The 18,424-nt window shown below is 51.1% G+C and overlaps 2 protein-coding genes across 5 annotated transcripts; one reads left to right on the plus strand and one right to left on the minus strand.

Moving 5' to 3' along the window:
* Positions 1-2,186: 2,186 nt before the first annotated feature.
* Positions 2,187-9,807, minus strand: ttf2 (transcription termination factor, RNA polymerase II). Of its 2 annotated transcripts, none has more exons than XM_047046771.1 (23): positions 9,723-9,790; positions 9,399-9,503; positions 9,217-9,303; positions 8,916-8,985; positions 7,773-8,699; positions 7,545-7,665; positions 7,223-7,396; positions 6,929-7,086; positions 6,669-6,750; positions 6,292-6,411; positions 5,950-6,100; positions 5,693-5,798; positions 5,313-5,497; positions 4,820-4,973; positions 4,611-4,702; positions 4,395-4,474; positions 4,115-4,248; positions 3,611-3,781; positions 3,430-3,488; positions 3,195-3,348; positions 2,981-3,063; positions 2,774-2,848; positions 2,187-2,681 (listed from the first exon to the last, which is right to left on the minus strand). In XM_047046771.1, the coding sequence occupies exons 1-23, from the start codon at positions 9,734-9,736 to the stop codon at positions 2,537-2,539; spliced, it is 3,447 nt and encodes a 1,148-aa protein (XP_046902727.1). In that variant the 5' UTR covers positions 9,737-9,790; the 3' UTR covers positions 2,187-2,536. The 2 variants fall into 2 exon arrangements, with proteins under 2 accessions (XP_046902727.1, XP_046902726.1); XM_047046770.1 differs by having other exon boundaries at positions 2,188-2,681; positions 9,399-9,507; positions 9,723-9,807.
* Positions 9,808-10,207: 400 nt separating this feature from the next.
* cenpj (centromere protein J) lies at positions 10,208-18,375 on the plus strand. Of its 3 annotated transcripts, none has more exons than XM_047047600.1 (17): positions 10,208-10,312; positions 10,844-11,265; positions 11,400-11,523; positions 11,988-12,182; positions 12,325-12,457; positions 12,545-12,650; positions 12,781-14,353; positions 14,489-14,624; positions 14,890-15,055; positions 15,193-15,447; positions 15,568-15,655; positions 15,743-15,882; positions 16,342-16,431; positions 16,966-17,106; positions 17,239-17,323; positions 17,576-17,696; positions 17,870-18,375. In XM_047047600.1, the coding sequence occupies exons 2-17, from the start codon at positions 10,858-10,860 to the stop codon at positions 18,054-18,056; spliced, it is 3,948 nt and encodes a 1,315-aa protein (XP_046903556.1). In that variant the 5' UTR covers positions 10,208-10,312; positions 10,844-10,857; the 3' UTR covers positions 18,057-18,375. The 3 variants fall into 3 exon arrangements, with proteins under 3 accessions (XP_046903556.1, XP_046903557.1, XP_046903558.1); XM_047047601.1 differs by having other exon boundaries at positions 16,345-16,431; XM_047047602.1 differs by having other exon boundaries at positions 12,784-14,353.
* Positions 18,376-18,424: the final 49 nt, after the last annotated feature.

Here is an 18,424-nt window from a genome sequence, read left to right on the forward strand (position 1 = left end):
AGAAATGACGGAATGTTAAGGAGTACTCAACTTATATTGGCTCCACCGCAGCAATACAGAACAAAGCACTACCTTTATGCTGCCCACGAGGGCGGTCAAATTAAAGTTCACAAAACTGGAGTAAATACCTTGAGACTCACAAGACGGTCTGCAAGTAGCTTTACATAACATAAAATCATATTACACACACTTTCCACAATGCATGAATCCCCATTAATAAAGAAACACTGAATCTAGCTAAAACACTGAATCTAGCTAACAACACAATCGAAGTAAAGCTAGTCTAGCTAGCTACTATAGCACCGAAATAAGTTTAAACCAACGTGGCAAATCCGAGATACAACGCCAAAAGCAACGCAGTTGCACTTACCTAGCCTGGTCCTAATCAGACTCGTACATTTAATGTGTACAGAGAGTCTGGGCTTCGCTGCATTGACCAGTGTTGAATTCCTTGTAGAAGGGTACTCTGCTGAAGTTTAAAACTATTGGATCTGCCTAGAGCCACTCTGATCTGCTATGACAAATCGCTAGCATTCGCGTTTGCCAATTCCTTCACCACTACTGTAAAAGAGATAGCTGCCGTAGCTGGAAAATCAAACTGTTCCCGAACCCTTGACCCGTCCCTTCAACAACAACCGTAGCCATTTCCCACTCTGAAATGCATAACATAGCTATTAATACTTTTAATGTTTTAATAAAGAAAAAAACGTTGTAATTTATGTCATACCTCCCTTGTAATTGCTAAGCTGTTTGTGTTTAAGGTTGTGCCATCTCCATTTCAGGACTGGAGCCACACAAAGGTCAATTTTTGTGTGTCACATTAATAGTACACATCCACTTTACTTTCAGTATAAAACTGGGGGGGGGGGGGGGGGGGTATCCATGAAAATAAATATACATCTGTCTCAATGTATGCTTTAGAAAATGACATGGATAACAGATAACCTTATGAGATGCACACCTCTTCCTGCTTTGCCCTGGAGATGCTGCCATCAGTGAGAATGGTCCATCACTACCATGTTCAGGGGCCAAAGGCCTGGGGAGCAGGTCCACCTTCTATGGAGCAGCTCGAACAGAGTTCAGGGCAATCACCTTTCTGTGCTTGACTGCCAGGGCCTTCCCAGCTGTCTGCATCTCCACTCAAATGATCCATATGTAATGTCATCCCTGTCGTATTAGCTTACGATGTCACAAAGGTGTCTGAGAACCAGGGGCTGGTTGCACAAAACACCATGAGTTTTCCCCTTTGGTGTTCATGTACTCCATGTGTATGTATGTACTGTGTGTTTAAGCGGGTGTGTGCATGCATTTGTGTGATATACATAGTGACAAGAGATCTTGCTGAAACTCGACTGTTACAGGAAGTGTAAGTCTAACAGGAAGTGTGTTACAGGAAGTGTTATAGTTGTCCTGGACTGTCCTGTCCAGCCCTGGGCATTCCATATCGAGCCCCTGCTCTCCTCTCCCAGATGTATGCCATCTTAGTAAGTATGTAATAGTAAGTATGTGTACACTTTTATGAAAACTTTTGTCTTTCTGGTTGGATGTTTGATATTAGTTAAACAATAGGTCTGACGGTGATATAGTAAAAATAACATGGCCCCAGCTGCAGCAGCTGCAAGCACACAACACAATTTCCCCAGAAATGGACCCTCTCTAGTTTAACCCTTGTGCTGCCTTCGGGTCACATGAACCAAAGGTTCATAACAAACCATCGTTGTGTTTACCCAATTTTACCCAATACAAAAACAAATAATTGTATTTTAACCTTCGCAATGTGGGGGGTCTGAGACCAGTTTTGGTATGCGGTAAAGTTGTCGCAATATGACGGTGGGTCACAATGACTGATGGGTCAGAATGACCCGAAGATAACACAAAGGTTCATTAGTTATACTGATTTAACATCTTTATATGAATATGGCAACACTTTCTTTTAGCTTAAGATTTCTCCCCGTTCCTTAGTAAAAGTTGGTCTAAGCAGCTTTGGGAATATATATTGGGAGGAAGCTCTTAGCTAAGCTAACTTTTATTGCTATTTAGGAGAACTTTTAGAGGTAAGACAAAATGTTTTGTGAATATGGCCCCAGATCAGAAAAGTTGTAACCATTTTGTCTACCAAAAATGAGCATGTTTTACTTCACTTGGCCCCATAAATATGTACATATTACAAATGGTAAGGTTTTTGTAATAGTATTTTTATTTTTTTATTCTATCAACATTACATAACCAAGAATAATTTGACACTGATAAAAGGAACATGCTTTGGAAGGTCGAAGGAGCAAACATGTCTGATCCGCACAAACATAAACAAGTACAATAAATAAACATCTAAAAGTAACATGATAAAGCAGGCTTTTTAAAGTATCCGTCAACAACCAAGGCATCATGAAAAGTGCTGACAAAATTCTGTAGCAACAGTAATGGTAGTAAACTTTAATAGTTTAACACTGTTATGTAGTTAACATATTATTAAAGCTCTCGTAGGTGTGCACGGGTGTGAGACAGCAGCAGTCCTGACCTCCAGACCTCCAGGTGCTCAGACCCCAAAGATCACCCTCAGGTCGGCCAGGGAGAGCTTGGTGAAGGAGCCTCCAGTCCCAGAGAGTACCTTCTGGGCCAGCTCCTTCTTCTTCTCCTGCAAGGTGGAGATCTTGTCCTCCACTGTGCCTTCACACACAAACCTGGACCAGGAGCCACTGTGTCAATATCAGGTTTACACTGTTATCCTATACACTCCTGCTATATCCCTGCCTTCACCTCTTCCAGTCCTCACCTGTGGATAGTAACGTCTCTGTGCTGGCCCACTCTGTAGATGCGGTCACACGCCTGGTCCTCCAGAGCCGGGTTCCTAGCAGAAGTCACACCCGACCAGGGGTCAAAGGTCATTGTAGAAACTTACCCCCCCCCCCCAAAAAGAAACAACAACACACTTGCAAATATGCAACCCCAGAATCAGGGAGGGCAGGTGTGTGTGTCTCACCAGTGCATGTCCATAAGGAAGAGGTGGTTTCCACCAATCAGGTTGATGCCCACTCCTCCAGCACACAGGGACACCAGCATCACCTGCAACACAAGTTAACATCACTCCCACAAACCCAGTCGACCCACAGGTACGTCTGTTACACAGTAACAGCCCCCCCCCCCCCTCCCAGCAGGCTGTGGTCTAGTGCTGTGCTCAGGGTCGTGTCTAGTACCTGTGCTCCTTTAGGGTTGGTGTTGAACTCCTCCACCAGGTCCATGCGGCGCTTCGGGTTGACGGTGCCGTCGATGACAGCGAAGCGCAGACCCATCGCCCTGAGGTGCACTGCCACGATGTGGAGCATGCTGGTCCACTGGGACACGATCACACTGTGGCGCACCGACGGACACTTTAGTGTTCACAGAGACGCGTGTATGCGGCACCAGGGTGCGGGGTTTAGGTGGACTGACCTTTTCTGATCTTCGCTCCTCATCCGGATCTCCTTCAGCTCAGTCAGGATGGCGGAGATCTAAAACACAACACAACACGAATACGATCGGACCGCATACCATAACAGACACCGTAAACCCCACTTGAAGCAGCCTTCTCGGTCATCAGAGCCGTATCGTCTGGGTCGCCGGGCCTCGTCACCTTGGTGCTCTCCGTCGCGTCCTCAAACAGCCGGGAGGCGAAGCGGCTGCCGTTGAGGGACACGGTGTCCTCGGGGTCGTGAGCGGACGGTTCGCCCAGACACAGGGCGCTCAGCTGCTCCTCCAGGGACAGACTGACGCCGTCCCCCTGCAGCTCTGTCTGGTCCAGGGTCTGGGGGGCGGACGCGCGCGCACACACACACACACACACACACGTACTAATTACTAATAGAGCTCAGTCAGATCCAGTCTTTGGGCCATTGCAGATGCAGAAGCGTCACTTGCTTTCCAAAAGAGGAAGCTGTGTGTGTTTATCAAGTGAGTCCCTCATTAAATATGTATCTGCATGTAACCTTAACATTGGAAACATCTGTGTGCAACAGTGTAAGAGTTTGTGTACCTGTTGGTATTGTGAGTGCGAGGCAGAGCGTACGCGTGTGTGTACATGTAGCTGTGTGTGTGTGTGTGTGCGTGCGGGTGCACGCGTGCTGGGCTGTGTGCGAACCTTCTTCAGCAGGGACAGGTGGCAGCAGCATTGTCGGAGGCGCAGCAGCAGAGACAGGATGTGGACGGTGCTGGAGGCCTGGGGCTGCTGGGGGGACAGGGGCTCTGACTGGGACAGGCCAAATTCCTGCGCCACTGGATACAAAGACACGTACACACCAACACGTGTTCAATTTCAGAGACCAAAGGGCAGACACATACAAGTCTAAGACCATACATCCTTGCCTAAGGACACTGATACAAACAGGTATCAGACAGCGAGGATGGGCTCGAGCCCTGACCTTTATTAAAGGGATTGGAGTCGCTCCCCTTCTTCACCTCTCCTCCCTCGTGTCTCTTCAGATAGTTCTGCAGCGTAGATCTAGGAGAACAGAGCAGCTTGAAACCTACCACCAGAGGCTGCCCTGGTGTTTGACGTCTCAGAAACCGCGTTTGCTGGAGCAGGGAAATCTAAATAGTTTGCCATTACTCTGTCTAAAAGGAAGATGAGGTATTACCTAGAACGTGCAAACACCACGTCATAAACGGACTGCTCCTCTTCTGACAGCTTTAGTCGATGCACCTGGCAGGTCCTGTCAGGGAGAGACACCTGCAGCACGGTGGGATTCCAGAAAGTGTGTGTGTGTTAGCTTGTTTGGTGAAATGTGTGTGTGTTTATTAGTGTGTCTATGTGTATATTGGGGTGTGTGTAGCGATGCGCGTGTACCAGAGGTTTGCCGGCGGAGTCCCGCTGGTCCTTGGTGCGTCGGAGCAGCAGAGCCCTGGTCAGGAGGTTGAGTCTCTCTCCTCCTCGCTTGGAGCCGTTGTCCACCTGGGCCTTCCACAGCTTGAACTCATCGAAGGGGGAGCAGCGCAGGAACCTGCAACACAGCACAGGTCACTGCACACGCTCAGAGCAACGCTGCTCACCGCACACGCTCAGAGCAGCACAGCTCACTGCACACGCTCAGAGCAACACAGCTCACTGCACACGCTCAGAGCAATGCTGCTCACCGCACACGCTCAGAGCAACGCTGCTCACCGCACACGCTCAGAGCAACACAGCTCACTGCACACGCTCAGAGCAACGCTGCTCACCGCACACGCTCAGAGCAACACAGCTCATTGCACACGCTCAGAGCAGCACAGCTCACTGCACATGCTCAGACAGAGCAACACAACTAAGGACACGGCCGAGGCTGCGTGATGAGGCGGCTTACTTGAGCAGGGAGTACATGTCCAGCAGGTTGTTCTGGATGGGCGTCCCTGTGACGGCCCACCGTGCCCAGGCCTTCAGCTTACACACTGCCAGGGAGGTCTGGACCTTGGGGTTCTTGATGTTGTGGGCCTCATCCAGAACCACACGGGCCCAGGACACACGCATCAGGGGGGCGTGGTCAGAATGCTGGCAGGGCGGGAACAGAATGTGAGTGGCAGTTGACATGTCTGGGTACTACACCAGTCCCTCCTAGCCCAGAGTTATGACCACTGCTGTCGTACCACAGCCCCGCCTCCCAGTTCAAACCACCCCCAGTCCCGCCTCTATGTTAGATCCAACCCCGGTCCTACACCCCTGTCTGGTGTGTGAACAGGTGCGTACCACATGGTCAGCATCAGCGCTAGGCTTCTCTGCGTCCTCCTTCTGGACCGGGATCTCCTTGGAGACCAGACTGTAGGTGGTCACCACAATATCATGCTCAGCAAGCCTGGTGGAAATAGGAGAGCAACATAAGTGTGTTGGCGAATGAAGGTGATTCCGGTTGTGCATGTGTGCGTGTATATGCATTGCTGTGTGTGTGTGTGTATAGGCATTGCTGTGTGTATATGCATTGCTGTGCGTGTGTGCTCGTATCTCACACGCTGGCCCTCCTCTGGCGGTTGGGTCCGTGGTACAGACACACACTCAGCTTCCCGCTCTTCACGTGTCTCGTGACCTCGTTCTTCCAGTGGTGCACCAGGGAGGCGGGGCAGATGATCAGGGTGCCCTGGGACACTACCTGGGTGGAGTCTGACACACACACACACACCTATATGATATCTAGCATTCATATGACCTCTACTATACAGATTAATAAATACTGTAGCCTACAGTACCGGAACACAGGTAGTAACACATGACAGTTCATAATGAACAGACAAATCATGCCATACTGCTAGTGATGCAGTATGTGACACAGGACAGAGAGAGTGGACAGTTACCGTTCTTGGAGAGCCAAGCATCTGGTTTAGTCTCCTCCTCCTCCTCTCCTTTCTTCTTTTTCTTCTGGGACATTATGAGGGCGATCATCGTGAGGGTCTTCCCCAGACCCATGTCATCCGCTAGGGGAAACAGGGCATGCATAAAGCTTCCTCTGGCTCTCCATACCAGAGCAGCTGGAGAGCTAGGGGCCCAGGTGGTCGTTACACCACTGCTGTCATCCGAAATATCTAGATTGTTGTGCCCCCTTGTGGATAATAGTGAGACTACACTTAAAACTCCCGCACAAACGACCTCACAGAACAAACAATGCGTGATCCTCAAAATCAAAGACCTAAAAACACGGTTAGGAATAAGCATGTGTTGTGGCGTGAATTACCCAGAATTCCTCCGCAGGGCATCTGAGTCTCTCTCCAGAGCAGCCAGGCCAGCGCCCTCTTCTGGTGGGGCAGCAGAGGCACCTGGCCATGGAAGAAAGACATAAAAACACCTCAATGCAACATTATACAGGTTACCTCAACATTAACACTGGGGGGTTTGTCGAAGAGTATCTTGATGCCCTGTGTATCTGTGGTGGTCCAGTTTGTTGTATGCATCTGTGGTATCACCAGTTTGTTGTGCGTGTTTCTGGGTCGGTACCTTGATGCCGCGTGGGTCGGGGACCTCAGCATTGGGCCCGGGGCAGGACTCCAGAGAGCCGTGCAGGTGGTCGATAGCCTCGCAGGTAGCATTCTTCACCGCCAGCAGACGGTTGTCCGTCATCCTGCCTCCATAGAACGCCTGGTTCCGGGGCGTGGCTATACGCATGGAGACAGGGCAGAACTCGTTTCAGAACCAGGTGTTTGTTTATGATACAGGCAGGCGATGAGAAGAAAAATGCTGGAGAGGCCCCATAATGGGTGCTGCCTGCCTCAATGTTGAGTGTGGCCCTACCTCCATGCGGGGTGTGGCCCTGGCTGAGTTCTAGCCCCAAGGCTCCTCCTGAGGCCTGGTGCTGGGGGGGTGGAGGGCCGCTGGGCAGAAACACTGTGCCACCCTTGCGGCCGAACGGGTTGGACTGGCTGGCAGCGGGTGCTGGCTGGACCTCGCCATGTCCTCTCTGAGACTCTGAACGCAAACACAACAATGAATATACACAGGCTCATGAGTCATTTTCCATGTGGCTGGAAGCATAGTTTGTGTTGTTTTCGGTTGGGGGGGGGGGGGGGGGGGGGGGGGTCACTCAGAGCTGCTGCTGAGAGGTTTAGGGTCTCACCTGGCTGGGAGGCAGTGACCAGACTCAAGGACTCCAGAGCATCCTCCAGGTCCTTGACCTGAGTCTTCAGCCTCTCTCCTTTATCTGGGAGGGCAGACACATTCACCACTGATAGAGTGGCCTAGGGAGGGAGGGATGGAGAGAGAGAAAAGAAGGAAACGGAGAGTACGTGTTAGAGATTAAGAGTTTTGTGGCCTGCAAGGGTTATGTGAGTGTATTGTGCTTCACCTTCTTTTGTTTGAGCTGGGCCGTGAGCTGGCAGTGGAGGACATGGGGGTCGTCTGGCTGACCTTTGACCTGAGAAGCAGACTGGAACCCTGCAAAGGACGTCAGGGTTTTCTGGACCAGAGCCACTGGAGGGGTCTGCTGTGGGCCAGGTTTCACCGACACAAACTGGACGTCATCATCATCGCTTTGTGGCTCGGCCTGGCTCTGTCGTGGGGTGCAGCTCCTCTCTGCACTCCCAGATCTCGTTGGAGCTTCCCTTGTTTGAGCGGAGAAAGGCTTGTCACATGGTGGGGTGGCGGTGTTTTCGGCATCACCGACGGAGTGTCTGTCTTTGGAGGAAGTGGCGTTCCGGTCAGGAAAAACACTTTTCCTCTCACCCGAGCTTGGCTTTTTCCCAGCATGCTTGTCAGTACCTTTGAGCACATCGATGGTTGGAGAGTGTTCACGGTGACTATCTAAGGCAGAGTGTGTGTCGTTAGTCGGCTGATTCTCGTCGCTAGAAGTTGCTTCTTCACTTCCTCTCAGGTCTCCTCTGTTGCAACCATGCTCTTTCACTTCTGCTGGCGTTTCCTGAGGTGGTGTTCTGGCTCTCTTCTCTTCATCAGAGACCCTCTTCTTTATCTTCATTCCTGCTGGAAGCTGTGTACCTCTCCAGGTCTCCGATGGACTCGACCTCCCGCTTTCCTTATCCCCTCCTTTCCCCTCGACGCCTCGTCTTTCGGCACTCTCTTTATCCCTGCTCCTCTGATGCATTTCCTTCTCTGCTTTCCTGTCATCCCCCTTCCCCTGGTCCTTCCCGTTCTGGAGTGTTCTCCACTCCGTGGTGGAGTCTGGCTGTTTGGAGGCCTTGAAGGGGTTCCTGACGGGAGCCGCGCTGGGAGGCTGCAACAGGGGGTCAGACACGGGGCTTCGCTTCTCGTTCTCTGGCTGCAGAAGTGGGACACGCGTCAAACACCGATAACACTTAGAACGAAGATGTTATAAAGGTTGTCTCGTTTCACTAAATGCACACATAAGGGATATCTTGTCAAGCGTGTTCCCTTGATAAAATATGACTTAATGTACTGGACAGTGGTGGTCTGATGGTTTCCAGGTTAAAGTGTGTGCTCAAGACTTTCAATAGTAACAATAGGAAGGGCTTACCATGGCCCAGGGAATATTCCCACACCATTTCTGCCCTGCAGTCTTCCCCTCCACACAGCGATAATACAACCTGACAGCAGAGGCAACAAAACACACCTTTTTACTTCATCACATAATAGAGCAATGCATGATGGGAGTGACAGACACACACACATGGAGAGGGACAGAGATATGGACACACACATGGAAAGGGACAGAGACATGAGGACACACACAAAGACACCCAGAGAGACAGGCACAGACAGAGACACACTGAGAAACGCTCCTTCAGAGAGACATGCACAGACAGACAGAGACAAACCTGTAGCATTGTTGCTGCTGGATGGGTATGAGGGTTTGTAGATCCACAATAGAACTCTCGTGATTCAGACAGTGTGATGGAGGGATGCTGAGGGTTGTATACAACATTTTGTCATTCCCAGTATATCATAGTTTCTATGAATTTCTGTTAGACTAAAATAAACTGCAGCGCAGAGCCCTTACCTGGCTTGTTGAATGAAAGCACACGTGCCTTGGCGCTCGCTGCACATGTAAAAACTCTTGCCCTTATTGGGTCCATCCTTCACCCCGGTTTTCAGCATGCACATTCTGTCTGGCAGAGGAGACTATGCTTTCAGTAACATTCTTTACTTACTAACGAGTGGGTGTCGTTTAAGTGGGAAAAAGCCCACATGAACACTTGGATTTTCATTATCATCCTGACACCCTATCATCCTGGCCTTCTAAGACATCGCGCGTTTGAAAATTATGTGTCATGATACATACAACTTATCTATTCAATGTTGAATGGAATACATTGGTACTTACTGTGGACAGTGCATTTAACTTTCTCCATTCTCCCGATAGTGTAATCCACTGAAGTGAAAATGAGCTAGTGCGTTATGAATTTGTATTAACCAATCGAATGTAAGTACAGCCAATCATTACCGGGTCACGCTATTGTATGCTACAATAAACGTACACTATAGTGTTGTTTTTCTCAGTAAAACTGTTCTTCTTCACGTCATATTATGTATGTATTCTGCAAAAGGTGTGTTAAAAATCTATGTACATGTCTTTTATATTTGGTGAACCAAGAAGGTCGAAAATATTAGTTTTTGACTAATTATTAAGATAATATAAGTGGTATAAGAGTAATTTTTATATAATTGCATTATTATTAACATGGAAAACCATACTATAACGCGTTAAATGTTTATGCTATAATTTTAGAAAATCGAAATACAATCGCTTACGTCCTGAAACTACGTTACCCAGAATGCGCAGTACTGTCTTTTCTCTTTCCTCGCGGGCTTTGTTTTGATATGGCGGTATGCTTCGAAACACACACTTGTTAACCATCGTACTTTAAACATGAATTTAAAATACATGGAATTGGATTTGTCGGCTTAACCAAGGTAACTGCCGTCTATTTGGCATAACTTATAGTATTGTAAAGACATTCAGGTATCATTTTTTCGCTTGGAAATTAAAAATGCAATGCTACAGAGTAACTAAAGTTGGGCGTTGAGAAATCTGATGTGTCAAGTCATCAGGTACTCTCGTTAGACTATCTCTAGCTCAGAAGCTAAAAAGCTTCAAAAAGTTATTTGGGCCAAAACAAGAGTTAAACAATTTTTATGCTATACGTGATCACCGGACGTACTAAAACCTCTGTACTAAAAACTTTGTGTGTATGTTGTCATTTAGCGATAAGTGTGGAGCTAGTAAGTGCCCGGGATGCAGAAGCCCGAGATGGTAGCTATTTAGCGTTAGTTGAGTTTATGATGTATTGTTGCCACCAACAACAAACAGTCCATTTAAACGGTCGACCCAATATAATGAGATCTCATACTAACTTTATCCGTAACATTGAAGCCATTAAACTTGTTGCTAAACACTTTCTTATTTTCATGACCTGTCTTTAAAATGTGTCTAATCCGGTTTAGTTCCGAGCCCCATCATGTCCTCTCCAGCTGGGCTCCAGCAGTCCCAGACTAACTTCCTCGCCCAATGGATGCCGAGCAGCTCGCGCGCCGGCGTGATTCTCAACCCGTCCCCGGACCTGGCCGAGTCTCTCCGGTACAGCTCAACCTGGGATTCCCGGGATATGGAGGACTCGTTCACCTCTCATTTCGCTCCGCTCCCGGCTTCCAGAAGCAGCAGCTGCCTCAGTGTCCACGCCATCGATTCAGAACAATCTGTGACGGATTTTAACCATCTGAACCACCGACCACGAGAAAGGATTTTGTCCGACCAACAGGCTTCGGGTCCGCACGGTGCATCTCTGAGGTTAGCCGGAGAGACGGAAAGCATGGATGAGATGATCAACCAGTCTCAGGAGCTACCTTTGACACTCAAACTTGACCAGGTAAGACGTTAGACTGGTCTGTGACTGTCCACAGTTACAGGTAGGCCAACATGGCAGCATAGATCAATCTGCATGTATTGTGTTGCTAATGGCTGACCTGTGCAGCTGTAAGGTGTGATGCCCCTGTGTTGCAGCTGAGGCTGTGGCAGAAGCACATGCAGGAGGAGCTAAAAGCCCAGCAGCTGGAGGAGCTGCTGCATCTGCAGGAGGAGCAGCAGAGGCTGCTAGGCCTGGCGCAGGGCGGCAGGGAGGGGCCAGGTACGCCAACACTCTCAGCTACACACACTCAGCTACACGCACACACACACTCAGCTACACACACTCAGCTGCACTCACACACTCCCACCTACACACACTCAGCTACACACACACACACACAGCTACACACACACTCAGCTGCACACACACACACACTCCCAGCTACACACACTCCCAGCTACACCCACACTCAGCTGCACTCACACTCTTAGCTACACACGCTCACAGCTATACACACACACTCGCTATACACGTGGGTGGGGGCAGCAGGTATGCTAACACTCTGCACTACACAGCTTATGTTTCACAGCCTACCTGTAGGCCACAACCACTGAAGTCTGGTGCAGTTATCAGCCACCAGTACTTATGTGATCACTTTAGAATTTTACACTTTTATTTTGTTTTTTTTAAATAGTATTTGAATAGCTTGAGTAAGTGTTTATGTGAATGGTTATGCACCACAGACTGCACAGGGAGTCCCAGTTTGACTGAAGCAGACTGGGGTGAGAGCACTCTCCAAACCGAAGAGAGCCCGGGCCCCAAGAGCCCCCCTCTGAAGGGCCCCCTGGCCCCTGCTAATTGGAGACAGGAGAACAGCCTTCAGGGAGCACCACAGGACCAGAAGCAAGTAGGGCCGGAAGGATGGCAGGATACACTAGGTGAGGCTGGTAGAGGCTATAACAGGATACACTAGGTGAGGCTGGTAGAGGCTATAACAGGATACACTAGGTGAGGCTGGAAGCTGGTAGAAGCTTTAACTGCTATGTTAAAAGACCGAAGGACTGATTGTTTCTCCTGCAGGGACACACGCATGGAACTATAGAGACCAACAGCAGAGTGTTGATGAGAGCTGTGAGGAGCAGGATGTGACTGGCCATACTGCCTCCTCCATGAGCGAAGACCTCTCAGTGTGTGAAGCAGACCCAGAGAACAGGTCACCATCCACACATCCTTCAGGTGATTATTGCAGATTGACGGGTCCGGCCTGCTAGTTTACCAGGCGTGTGTTTGTCTCGTGTAGGCCAATCAAACCTGGGATCGGAGGCCACAAGAGAACGTTTGAGGAGCTTCTGGAGGAGCAGCTGAGGCTGGAGGATCAGAAACTGAGGGCCAGTGAGCTGGAGCAGGTCAGCACCACCCTGACCACTCCTACCCTGACCACACCTACCCTCACCTCACACACCTGACCACACCTACACTCACCTCAGATAACACACCTGATGCTAAGAATAGCTGAGTATTGCATGCTTCTTCTAGCAGAGCCCAGAGTCAACTGAAGGGATGAGAGCCAATCCAAAAAGAGCCTTCCTAAAGCGAGGGGAGGGCCTCTCCAGGTTCACCAACCAAAACAAAGCCACCGTACCAAACAGAGGCAGTAAGAAACAACCCAAACCTCAACCCCAGGTCAAGACGAACGTCCCCCGGAGCTCTGAGTCCAGGAACCTCCAGAAGGCTGCTGTGAACCAGCGGCCCCCAGTGCAGAGGAAGACCGCCGTGCTCAACAAGGAGAACCGTCCCCGAATCCCCCTCTCCACTCCCCAGGAGCCCAGGGGCCCCCAGCCAGCTGCAGCCAGGGTCCTGGGTGCTCACCAGAGGCAGAACACAGGCCCCCCTGACACAGCGCAACCCCCTCCCACTAGGAGACTCAGTCAGAGAGTGCCTCTAAAGGAAGCCAGCAACATAAAGCTGATGCAGTCCTCTCAGCCAGCGACTGTTAACAAACCGAGTGGGCCCCTCCCACAGTTGGTAACCAAGCAGGTGGGCCTGAGAGAAGGTCCTGGAACACTAGACAAAGGAACCGTTTCCTCAGCGAGAGACACGGCCGAAGAAAACCCGGCCTTGGTTAGGATTCCGGAAGATTCCTTTGAGCTGTCGTTCCAGGAGAAGTTGCGGCGCTGGGACTGCGAGCGGCAGACGGAGAGCGTGGAGCTGGGGGAGTTTGAGCTGCTGGAGCAGGCTGCCGAGGAGCTCTCCTTCTCCTCCAACTCCTCCTTCGTTACCAAGGTGCTTCAGCTGGATCGGCAGCAACACAGACACCTGCAGAGCAGCAGGGGGGGCCTCCCGCGCAGACTCTCCTCCACGCCCATCAAGTCCCCCAGACCCTCGCCCCCTAAAGGGCCAGAGGGCGGGGAGGGCGAGAGGAGATCCTTTGGATGTGGAGCTCCGGCTGAAACCGGGGAGGATCTTCTGAGGAGCGCCGCCAGAGCTGGTGACGACCATGACGATGAAGAGGAAGATGATGACGAGGACGCAGAAAGCAAGCCAGAAGCGTCCGACATCTCGTTAACCAGCAGCTCGGAATTCGGGGACGAGGTTGTGGCTGGCTCGTCGCACGTGCCTACGTTTCCCAGCAGCCTCTGCTTCTCCACGTCCAATCCCCCGTATGACAAGAGGTCGTATCAGGACCAAGGTAGGGTGGAGAGCTCTGGCCAGGGCGGAGAGGGGGAGGGGGATGACCACAGCATGGTCAGCAGCGACCCTGACAACTCCACTCTGCTGGAGGACAAAGAGGACCACCAGGGTCACCTGGTGTTTGATGACGACGACACCTGGAACGACCTGGAAGAGACAGGAGGCGCCCATGCCGAGGGCCTGGTTCCTGCGGCAACGGTGAACGACCTCACCTCACCGGAGAGGATGTTGACAAGGAAGGTTGCCATGGTGAAAGGGATGGTGCCAGATAGGGGTGGAGCAATGGGCACAGCCAATCAGGAGCCAGACCCTCCCCCCACCTCTCAGCTGATGACCAGGCTGTTTCCCACTCTGAAGCCCAAGGCCCATCCAGCCCCGCCCCCTCCTGTAGTGGCCAGGCCCACAGAGCAGGGAGCAGGTGAGACACAGTGGACACCTACACCATACTCATCACTACAGTAGATCAGTCCTACCTCATATATGACTCTCGATCTCCAGCTCCCAGAGTTGAAGAGCCCCCGTTTAGCAGATGTGTGTGTGCTTGCACTCCCAGGCCAGCAGGGGCAGCAATCCAGGCAGCTGAGGGAGAGGCTGGTGGAGCTGGAGCTGGAGATCGAGCGCTTTAGGAAGGAGAACACAGCCCTGGCCAAGCTACGGCAGGAGAACGAACAGAGCCAGGAGAGCCTCCGGTAAGTTGCTACTGGATGGTTCTGTCTGGTCATATCTGGTCTCTTCTCGTTTAATCTGATTTCACCTCTACTCCATTTCTTTGAGTGTTGATACAGATTAGGATGAACATTGGACAAAACATTGGATGGCTGATAAACAAAAACAAAAGTTTATTGGCACAGCAACCCACAGGCAATACTATCCCCAGAAAGAGTAAAACATGAAACAAAAGACATGGCCTTGTTCCAAAGCACCGTCTTCAATGTGTGTTGTGTCTGTTGTCAGGAAGGAGAGGGCTGAGTTTGAGCAGAGGAAGGCAGAGGAGCTGGCCAGGTTTGAGGAGTTCAGGAAGGAGGAGACCAGGAGACTGCAGAAGGAGCGGCAGGTGTTTGAGAAGCACGCCTCTGCAGCCAGGGCCATCCCCGACAAGAAGGAGCGGCAAGAGATCCAGGTAGGACCCACACAGATTCAGACGCACTCATACACTAACACACACACACATACACACTCGTCCCAGACTCACACACATTGATACCCTCGCATACACTCATTCTCTTACACTTCCACATCCCCCCGCCCCCACCACAGTCCCTGAAGCAGCAGCTGAGCTCCCTGCAGGAGGAGCTGAAGAGGAGGGAGAGCCGCTGGTCCACCACACACAGCCGCCTCCGCCAGCAGGTGGAGGCCCTCGCCACCGACAACGGCGCCCTGAGGGAGGAGGTGCGCACTCTGGAGAGGCTCCGCCTCAGCACCTGGAAGAGCAGCCACGCAGACGCCGACAAGGACAGGAAGGACAAGCCTGGTTTCTTCGAGAGCAGTGGGACCAAAACGGTGAAATTTGCTGTGAGTCCAGTCTGGTCTCCAGCCAGCGTGCTTCAACAAGGCTTGTGTGCTGACAGAGTTTGACCTCACTGGTTGTGTGGGTCAGTGTTTAATTCCTCTTGGTTGTGTGTGTGTGTTCAGAGTCCACCAGAGAGCATGAGGAGCAGCCCTCCTCAGATCAGCCACACCACTAAGGGGAGCCCTGGAGACAGCAGCCTTCCCTCTGCAGGTACTCAGGGGCATCTTCATGAGTCCACACAGATCTGTGGATGAACCCCAACACGTCATGTCTGAGTTCTGATGGTTGTGTCTCCAGGCGGGATCAGAAGCAGTCTCAAGAGGTCCAGCCCTGCTCCATCTCCAGAGGTGTTAGCAGGCCAGGTGGGCAGCCCCGGGGCAGGGAGCAGGAGCCAGGACCAAACCCTGAACCAGGAACACTCTCTCAACCTCTCACCTGTGGGTACCACACACACACAACCTCTCACCTGTGGGTACCACACACACACACAACCTCTCATCTGTGGGTACCACACACACACAACCTCTCACCTGTGGGTACCACACACACACACAACCTCTCACCTGTGGGTACCACACACACACACAACCTCTCACCTGTGGGTACCACACACACACAACCTCTCACCTGTGGGTACCACACACACACACAACCTCTCACCTGTGGGTACCACACACACACACAACCTCTCACCTGTGGGTACCACACACACACAACCTCTCACCTGTGGGTACCACACACACAAGCTCTCACCTGTGGGTACCACACACACACACACACACACAGCCTCTCATCTGTGGGTACCACACACACACACACAACCTCTCACCTGTGGGTACCACACAACCACACACTGCTCGTAATGGCGCTCTATCAAGGATGTGGCATGTGTCCAGCAGAGGGCTGGAGACCAGCAGACTGAGGAGACCAGCAAGGTGGAGGAGCAGCAGCCCAGCCAGGAGGTCCTTACACACCCTGATGGGAAGGTAAGACGGGTACCAAAAGCATTGTGGGTTATGGAGTTCTGACCAACTCTGTGTTCTAGTTCCATATAGTACCGTGTACGGGCTTCTTAACCACATCAGCTGGTTTGTGAAATAATCAGGGTGTCTTTAGAAAGGCAGGAGTCCCAGAACATTGACTACCATGTCCAACATCAATTTCGCTAACCTTTGTGTGGGTAGAAGAGTTCTTTCTGCATGTGAACATGGAATGAAAAGTCCCATCTAATCCTGAGCATGGCTGTGTGGGGTCTCCTCCCTGACTGGGGGCGTGTCCTCCCTGACTGGGGGCGTGTCCTCCCTGGCTGGGGGCGTGTCCTCCCTGGTTGTGTGGGGTCTCCTCCCTGACTGGGGGCGTGTCCTCCCTGACAGGGGGCGTGTCCTCCCTGACTGGGGGCGTGTCCTCTGTCCTCCCTGACTGGGGGCGTGTCCTCCCTGACTGAGGGCGTGTCCTCCCTGACTGGGGGCGTGTCTTGTGTCTCCTCCCTGACTGGGGGCGTGTCCTCGGTGTCCTCCCAGACGGAGAGGCTGCTGCCCTGTGGAGGGAAGCTCATCCTCTTCCCCAACGGGACCAGGAAGGAGGTGTCTGCGGACGGCCAGACAGCCAAGGTCACTTTCTTTAACGGGGACATCAAGCAGGTGTTGGGCGACCAGCGAGTGGTGAGATATGAACCCTGACCGTGCAAGGTCGACCCTCATGTAAAGTAAGACACTGTTGATCAGAGGGTTTATTCAACCCAGGTATTTTGAATGATTGATGCATTATTAATTTCCCTTACAATGTCCTGATAGGTGTATTATTATGCTGAAGCGCAGACCACACACACAACCTATCCAGACGGCATGGAGGTCCTGCAGTTCCCTAACAACCAGACAGGTGAGGTTGCTCTCTAGCCCCAGTCTACACACATCAGATACAACTAAGGAGTGCTGCTGATCTTAGAGGACATACGGGTGCTCAATACAAAGACCATGACCACCTCTAGTATTAATTCTACTTCTTAAGAGGCAGAGCTTGTAAAATGTGGGTGAATTGCATGTAAAAACAACTCTATTGAAGTCAGACTTTATACAATGTACTCTATGCCATGATTCAGTACCCTGAATGAGGTGGTTGTCGTCTCTGCAGAGAAACATTTCAGTGATGGGCGTAAGGAGATCACGTTCCCCGACCAGACCATCAAGAACCTGTTCCCCGACGGCAAGGAGGAGAGTGTGCTGACGGACGGCACGGTCGTACAGGTCAACCCGTAAGTCTCCCAGCATGCAACACATGCTTACGTGTTGGTGCGGCGGCTTTGGTTGGCACTTCCATCTTCCCCCATCAACTTGATCAGCGTGCTGTGTATTGATCTTAACCTCCCCTCTGCTCTCACTCTTCACCTCCTCTCCCTTCTCCTCTGTCCCCCCCCTCCTCCTTCAGGGATGGCACTAAGGTGATCCAGTTCATTACGGGCCAGAAGGAGATCCACACGGCGGAGTACAAGCGCAGGGAGTACCCCGACGGCACAGTCAAGACCGTCTTCACAGACGGACGCCAGGAGACTCGCTACCCCACCGGCCGCGTCCGGGCCAAAGATAAAGACGGCAACGTCGTCATGGACAAGTAGAAGCCCTGTTGAGCGCTCTGCGGGCCTCAGGCCAGCCAGGGCCCTGTCGTCATCTCCTCAGGGTGCTGCTCCTCTGTGTGTTTAGTAGTGTGTGTGTGTGACTGGAGTACTGTGTGTGTGTGTGAATATCAGTTATTTTATTTGTACAAATGTTTAATACATATTTATTTTCTTAGCTGATTGTACATTTTTTTTGTCTGCGGTATACCTTTGTGTTAAGGGTGTTATGTAAGCACACAGACTAGCAGTTGAACATTCTGGAACAGTTTAATTTCCCTGTACATCTCTGTCCAGTAACAATTAAAGATAACTTAAAATATTTTGAAAATACAATCAATCCTTGGATTAATTTCAGATGCCAACACAGA

This window comes from Hypomesus transpacificus, chromosome 23 (genome assembly GCF_021917145.1).
Source record: "Hypomesus transpacificus isolate Combined female chromosome 23, fHypTra1, whole genome shotgun sequence".
Classification (NCBI taxonomy): Eukaryota; Metazoa; Chordata; class Actinopteri; order Osmeriformes; family Osmeridae; genus Hypomesus; species Hypomesus transpacificus.

Coding starts and splice junctions, on each gene's coding strand:
- ttf2 (XM_047046770.1), bottom strand. CDS start 9,750: ATGGAGAAAGTTAAATGCACTGTCCACA. Junction 7,397..7,544: donor GGTCACTGCCTCCCAGCCAG/GTGAGACCCTAA, acceptor GTTTGCGTTCAG/AGTCTCAGAGAGGACATGGC. Junction 6,101..6,291: donor TGCTTGGCTCTCCAAGAACG/GTAACTGTCCAC, acceptor TGTGTGTGTCAG/ACTCCACCCAGGTAGTGTCC.
- cenpj (XM_047047600.1), top strand. CDS start 10,858: ATGTCCTCTCCAGCTGGGCTCCAGCAGTCCCAGACTAACTTCCTCGCC. Junction 12,651..12,780: donor GGGCCAGTGAGCTGGAGCAG/GTCAGCACCACC, acceptor TGCTTCTTCTAG/CAGAGCCCAGAGTCAACTGA. Junction 17,697..17,869: donor ACGGTCGTACAGGTCAACCC/GTAAGTCTCCCA, acceptor CTCCTCCTTCAG/GGATGGCACTAAGGTGATCC.